The 7,783-nt window shown below is 35.7% G+C and overlaps 1 protein-coding gene across 1 annotated transcript in view; it reads left to right on the top strand.

Moving 5' to 3' along the window:
• The first annotated feature begins 235 nt into the window (after window positions 1-235).
• LOC117172844 overlaps window positions 236-7,783 on the top strand; it is a 17,694-nt gene continuing 10,146 nt past the window's right edge. Inside the window, exons 1-2 of the mRNA XM_033361094.1 lie at window positions 236-403; window positions 7,001-7,270. Of these exons, the coding sequence (XP_033216985.1) occupies window positions 236-403; window positions 7,001-7,270 (438 nt within the window). The remainder of the gene's footprint in view (window positions 404-7,000; window positions 7,271-7,783) is intronic.

Genomic DNA, 7,783 nt, shown 5'->3' with positions numbered 1-7,783 from the left:
ACCTATACACAGACTTTATCATAAAGAATTTATTCCCCTATTATTTCCCCGAATTTAAAAACATTTTGACCTGTGAAGTTTAAAAAATATTTTTTTAAGCTAACCTAATTGTGTAAAAATTAATTGGTTTTTTTTTAAATTGTCTGTTCTAGAATCTTCAATAATCGATTTTGAGGCGAGAACGGCATAAGTGCAGTGGACGGAATAACCGAAGCGTGTGACTCGGGATGCGGTGATGGCTCTTTTATACAGATTCGCGCAGCTACCAGATCGCGGTGGCACGCGAGTCTTTTCCTTTGTCGTAACCAGAAGTGTGGTTCGTGATCCGGAAAGGGACGTCACCAGCAAAGAGCTGGTTTGCGGCTTTCAGAGATGGGCCGTTGCTTTTTCACGTGGAGACAAGGTAATATTCCACCAGATTACTACTGACTACCTTCATCAAATTCAAGCGATGTAGTCCACATGAAAGAGGAATTAAAGGTCCCCTCACTAAATCCACAGCAAATCCCTATTGCTTAAAGTTTCTAGTTTTAAATTTATAATTTTGAAAAACGGATACCTTACTTCTTCCTCTTCTACTCCCCCTTCCTATCACTTTCCCTACTTCCAACCCACTCATTTCCCCTAGTTTCCTACTTCGCCTTCATTTATTTCCCCACATTAACCCTCACTTCCCCTCACATCATTGCCCCTACTCCCTTTCCTTGAATTTTCGTTAACTTCTTGACTTCCACACCCCTTATTTTCCCTAAATACTCTCCCTCACTTCTCTCGTTTCCGTTCATTTTCCCTTATTCTCCTTCCTGCTTTGCCTATAACTTTTCATGCTTACCCCATCTTCTTTACCCCTTACATTCCTTCCACTCATTTCCCATTACTTCCCATAATTTCCCTATTTTAAATTTTCGTCATCCTTTCTAATTTCACTCCTCTTATTCGCCCCACTTCCTCACTTCCTGACCCTTTATTTTCTCTTACTTCCCCTCCCCTCATTTCCCACAATCATTCTTCCTTAATTTCTTCTCACTTTCCAAATTTCCTACCCCTTACTTCCCTACTTCCCCTGCCCTTATTTTACCCTTTGATCCACCGTTTTTTTAACTTACTCCTTGATTACTTCCACACCTCTCACTTCCCTACTTTCCCACGCCTTATTTCCTTGTATTCCTAATTCCTCTCCCTTTATTTCTTCTTACTAATCGCCTTTTTCTCTCCCTAATTAACCTGTTTCTCCTTACCTGATACTCCCACACTTCTTCTACTTGCAGCCATGCATTGATTCTTACCTACTATACTTCTCACTTATTTATTCGCTCTCACCTCCTATACTTCCCCTTCATTTATTCGCCCACACTTTCCTACTTCCGAAATTCTCATTTTTTCTCACTTTTCTACTTCCTTAACTCCCTATTCTTTATATCCATTCCTTTCATTTCTCATTACTTACCCTGTCCTCATTTTGCTTTATTTCCCTTCGTTTATTCTAATTTACCTCCCTAATTTCTCTTGGATTCCCCTACATTCCGTCTCCTCATTTGGTCCCATTTCCCTACTTCAACTTCTTTCACTTACCTCACTTTCACTAATTCCCCTCGCCTCATTCTCACCAATCCACTTCTTTAATTTCCCTGTACTTCTTCACTTCCCCACAATTCATTATTTCCTCTGCTTCCTTTGTACTTTTTTTCTCGTTACCCCTTATTTCTAGAATTCTCCTAACGTCATCTCCCCTGATTTCCTCTACTTCTCTTGACCGCATTTGGAATTACATCCTTAATGTCCCTTCCTTCATTTCCGTTTATTTGCTCTTTACTTTCCTAGCTCACCATCTCTCTATCCCTTATTTCCCCTTCTAAAATTTTTCGCCACTTCCTCTATCCTTATTTCCCCATATTTCCCCTCGCTTTATTTAATTTCCCTCTTGTGGGTTTTCTTAGTTTTACCTCATTTCCCCCCTCTTATTTTTGCATACTTTCCCACTTTCCCTACCTTCATTTTTCCTCATTTCCACTACTTCCTCTACAATAATTTTCGCTTATTTCGACTATTTCACCCCCTTTCCTCATTTCCCATCATATCCAAATTTCCTTCACTTTATTTTCACCGCGATTCCCTACTTCCCCTTCCTTCATTTTCCATCACATGCAACTTCCCTTCACTTCATTTTCCTCTAACTTCCCTACTTCTCCTTCCCTTATTTCTCCGAAATTCCCTAACTCCCCTCCCCTTACTTCACCCTTCGCTTTACCCCTTCCCCAACTTTTTTCTATTTGTCTTCACAAACCCTCACTTACTTACTTCTGCATTACTCATTTCCCTAGTATCCTACCTTCGTTTCTTCTTACTTCCCGTCAATTTTCGTCTCTACATTTCCCTTAACTTCCCCTTTAATTATTTCCTTTAGCTTCCTCTACTTCCGTTCCCGTCAATACCAAACAGTACCTCTAACTTCACCTACTTCCTCTTCCTTAATTTTCTTTCACTTCCCCACTTCCCCTCCCTTTGTTTTTCCTGATTTTACTACCTCCTAATCACTCACTTCTCCTACTTCCCTTCCTACTATCGCGCTTACTTCTCTTTCCACATTTCCCACCACTTCCCCTTTCTCTTTTTTTCTTTATTTCTCTTAATTTCCTTTACTTTGCCCTTACTTCCCTATTTCCGTACATTTATTTTCCCTTCTTCTCGTCCCTTCATCTTCCTTCTTTTATATACTTCCCATTACCTGCTGTCCCATTACTTCCCTACTCCCCAATTCCTCATTTCTACCTTCGCTCCATCCCTTATCAAACTTTTTCCTTCTATACTTTTCCACTCCTTACTTCCCTTCTTCACCACCCCTCATTTTCCCTACTTACCTTCCTCTTCCTTCACTACTTTCCCTCCTCTCATTTCCTTCAATTTCCCTTTTCTTTCTTTCCCCGAATTTTCTCTACTATCCTTCTCGTCATTCTCCCACATTTTCCCTCAATTCACCTACTTGCCCTACTTTTTTACTACCAACCTCCGACGTTTTTTTCCCCTTACTTCCCAACCGAAACTGTAAGGTTTTATTTTTCACAGGTCATTTTTTTATTACACTATTAGGGTAAGAAATAACTTTAAAATAAGTACAGGAGGTTGTTTCTATAAAGAAAAGCGTTTTAATTTATTTTAAGGGTTGTTTGAATATCCCTTAACGATTTTAAACATGCCTAAAAATAAATTCAGATACTTTCCCGGCTGGGAGATGTTCCCCACATTGATTTGTAAGTTATTTCCGACCCCAATAGTTCAATCAAAAGATTTCTCGTTTTCTTGATTATTAGAAAGTATCGATTTTCGTACTTCAATCTTTAAGCGAGTTTAAAACAGCCCTTGATATAAATGCAAATACTTTCCCTGCGAGGCATGTTTCTCACATTTATTGTGATGTGTTTTCCAACCCCAATAGTTCAATCAAAAATCACTCCGTGGTAAAAGTTTTGAGGAAACACCGGTTTTCTTTTTTGAATATTTAAAGGTTGTTGGAATAACCGTTGTAATAAATTTAAATTCTTTTCTTGGTAGAGGGCACTCCCTGCTCTTTTTTGGAGTGATTTTCTACCGTAATAAATTGAAGCAATCATGAATTCTCATGTGTTTTTTTTAATGTCGATAATGTCTGTTTCTTTGATTGACAGTAGTTTAAATGTAGTTTAATTAAAAAATCTTCCATGGTATACTACACGTGCTGATTTCTTTGCTTTAACTTTTAACGGCTGTTTAAACTACTCTGCTTCTCCACATACCCCCTCATTTGAACTTACTCCTCCTACTATCCCTTCTCTGATCACCCCCATCTCCTCCCATCATTTCTACTGACTTTTCCTAATTTCGCTCCCCTGATTTCTCCATGTATTTTAACTACTTTTCACTAACCCTTCCATCAGTTATCATTACTTTCCCTCTCACTTCCCATACTTACCCTAGTACCCATATCCTCATTACCCTAATTTCGCTTCTACTCACCTCAATTTTCTTACTCCACTCCTCTAATTTCCTCTCTTTCCCCTACTTTTCTTCTCGTCGATTCTTCTCACTTCCTCTTTTTCCGCTCCCATAATTTTCTGTCCTAAAGCCCCTTTAAAAAATTAAAATTAGGCCCGGGAAACTATTTTCTGTTTTTGAAAGGTATTTGTGTAAATTAAGTCTGTTCCAATTTTGTTTTACTTTTAGAAGGGATTCCTTGAATTTAACTAATTACAACTTCCACGCTCGGCAGGTCTACTACTTCCTTAAGGAAGTGGTAGACCTTATAGTATTTCATATTGACCTATAAATCACAATTGGCTTAAAAATTTTGTTTTTCTTATAAAAGGGTTTCCTAAAATTTAGCCAATAGCAATTTCAGCTCCTGAAAGGTCTATCACTCCCTAGGATCAACAGGGAGTTTTATGAAAAATTTAGAATTTCGGAGTGGGATAAAAATGTTCATTTTCTTTAAATTTTTCCTTAAATTTTTCCTTAAATTTTTCCTTAAATTTAGCTAATTACATTCTCGGCTAATGGTAGGTCTCTCACTTCCTAGAATCACCAAATAATTTTTTGAAGAATTTAGAATTTCGGGGTGGGAGAAAAATTTGGATTTTCCCATGTTGACCTATAAATCACTATGGACCCGAAAATGTTGTTTTTCTTCCTAAAGGGGTTTCCTTAAATCTATCTAATTGCAACTTCGGCTAATGGTAGGTCTCCCACTTCCTAGGATAACCTGGGCATTTTTTTAAATATTTATAATTAAAACGTGAGAGAAAAATTCGGATTTCCCTATATTATCCTATGAATCACCATGGGCCTGAAAATGTTGTTTTTCTTCTAACGGGTTTCCTTAAATTTAACTAATTACAACTTCGGCTAATGGTAGGTCTCCCACTTCCTAGTATCACTAGAGAATTTTTTTAAGAACTTATTACTTCGGGGTAGTAGAAAAATTTGGATTTTCCTATGTTGACCTATAAATCACTATGAATTTGAAAATGTTGTTTTTCTTCCTAAAGGGATTTCCTTAAATTTATCTAAGTACAACTTCGCCTCCTGGTAGTTCTAGAACTTCCTAGGATTACGGGGAATGTTTAAAAAATTTAGAATTTCGTAGTAGGAGAAAAATTTAAATTTTCCTATGTTAACCTATAAATTACAGTAGACCTAAAAATTTAGTTCACCTTCTAATAGGATTTTTTTCAAATTTAACTAATTACAACTTTCGCCTCTGAAAGATCCACCACTTCCTAGGATCACGGGGGATTGTTTTTAAAACTTTAGAATTTCGGGTTGAGAATAAGATGTTAATTTATTGGGAGAAAAATTCGGATTTCCCAATGTTAACCTATAGATCACTATGGACCTGAAAATTTCGTTTTTCTTCTAACAGGGTTTTCTTAAATTTAGCTAATTATAACTTCGGCTAATGGTAGGTCTCCCACTTCCTAGGACAAGCGGGGCATTTTTTTAATATTTAGAATTACAGCGTGGGAGAAAAATGTGGATGTCCCTATGTTAACCTATAAATTACCATGGATCTAAAATTTTTGTTTTTCTTCTGACAGGGTTTCCTTAAATTTAGCTAATTACAGCTTCGGCTAATGGTAGGTCTCCCACTTCCTAGAATCACCAGAGAATTTTTTGAAGCATGTAGAACTTCGGGTTGGGAGAGAAATTCGGATTTTCCTACGTTGACCTATAAATCACTATGGACCGGGAAATTTTATTTTTCTCCTAAAAGCTTTTCCTTACATTTATCTAATAACAATTTCCGCGGTTGGAATGCGTACCGCTTCCCAAGAAAACCAATGAATTTTTTGAAAAATTTTGAATTACAGCGTGGGAGAAAAATTCGGATTTTTCTATACTGACCTATAAATTACTATGAATCTGAAATTTTGTCCTTCTAAAAAGGTTTCCTCAAATTAAGCTGATTAGAACTCCCGCTTCTGGAGGTCCCGCTTGGGGTTGTAGAAAAATATTAGTCTTCCTACGTTGGACTATAAATTACTCTGGCTCAAGAAATTATTTTTTTTTTCATCTAAATCTTTTTTTTTTAATAAAGCTTGTTCCTAGCCACGCTCTCGGATGATTTACAGCTTCCTAGGATCACCAGAGAATTCTTAAAAAATTCAGAATTTTGGGGTTGGGAGTAAAATTCAAATGTTGCTATATTGACTTATAAATCACTAGGGATCGGAAAATCTTGGTTTTCTTCTAAAAAGGTTTCTTTAGAGTTAATTTCAACAAAAAAGTTCATTTTCAGCGAAAAAGTTCGAGTTTTAATAAAAACGATCAATTTTCAACACGAAGTAAAATCATGTAATATTTTTCAGAAAAATTAACATTCCCGGTTGAGAGGAAAATTGCAAATTTCCTATTCTGGCCTATAAATTACTCTGACGTGGAAAATGAATTATTTTCTCTGTCTAAAAATCTTTTTTTACATCATCGTATTTGCAACAACCCCTTCTTTAAGATTTATAACTTTCTAACATTACCGGGAAATTTGTGGGGAATTTAAAATGTCAGGTGAAAGAAAAATTCGGATTTTCCTATGTTGTCCTATAAAACTCTGTGCCATTAGAAATTAATTTTACGTCAAAGAGTGTTTCATTATATTTACCTAGATTCTACTCCTACTTCTAGAATAAGTATATTTTTTCATCAAAATTTGTTCCCTTCAATTTACGTTCAATCATTTCAAATTTAGTAATATTTTAGATTTGAAAACCCTTAAATTTAAAGAATTAAAAATTTTAAACTGTGTTTATTTTTTATTAATTCGAAATTGTTAAGGTAAACCATTTGAAATCAAATGCTTTAAGAATGCAATGATCTGCAATCTTTACAGAGCTTTTGAAATTATACAATGAACTTTCAAATGATCCCCAGAAGATTACAAAATTTTACAATATTTTTAATTATTTATGTGCGTTTGTATACATGTAATTAAAAAAATTTTACATCTAATGAAAATCTTTTATTACTTTTGAAGGTTCTCGGCGTCTATTTGGTTTGGCGTGGTGCAGCTCCAGGCCTTCGAGTATATGTAGATTTTGCTTTCACGATTCTTAACCGGCAACATTTCTCTGAAAATGAAGGATTTTCCGGAAAGAGAGTAAAGTTTACCTACGATGCACCCGCCCAGGGAAATCGAAATTACATTCCCGTTTCCGATCTCTACAGCCGGAAATTTGCTGATCCAAATGGGGAATTCCAGTTGGAGCTGTCGATGGCAAATGTCAGGACTGTCTACACAGCAGAGGTAATCCTCCCACACCTCATTTTATAACCTTCACTGCAAATTTGTCAAATCGGTTTAAAAAATTACACAAAAATCAAATATTTATAAACTCGTCTAATATTCCAGGCATCTCAAATGAAAAAAAGTATTTTTCCCGTATTAAGTAAGTAATGCGCGTTTCTTTGCTAATAGTCCAGGAGCTGGGTAGGATCCCGTATACATGAAAGAGGTAAAGGATAAAAATTATGTAGTCTTATTTATTTTGACCCGCTGAATCCAATGGTACCGGTTAATTTTGCGTTAAGTGCCTAGGTTTTGTTTAAAACGCAATTGTTTAAACAATTATGAAAAAATGCTTTTTTTCAATGGGACAAATTTTTTTAGATAATTTGAGGCATTTTAAGAAGAAATGGTCCCTTGTCATTTTTTTGCAAAATGCATATTTGAAAAGTTATGATTTTTTAAAGTTCAAAATTTGACGATTTTTTGCAACTTTGAATGTTAATAATTTTCGATCTATTGAATATTTTGAAA

The sequence above is a fragment of the Belonocnema kinseyi genome, chromosome 5 (genome assembly GCF_010883055.1).
Source record: "Belonocnema kinseyi isolate 2016_QV_RU_SX_M_011 chromosome 5, B_treatae_v1, whole genome shotgun sequence".
Classification (NCBI taxonomy): domain Eukaryota; kingdom Metazoa; phylum Arthropoda; class Insecta; order Hymenoptera; family Cynipidae; genus Belonocnema; species Belonocnema kinseyi.
The sequence above is the reverse complement of the archived record's forward strand: the minus strand, read 5'-3'. Positions and strand labels throughout refer to the sequence as shown.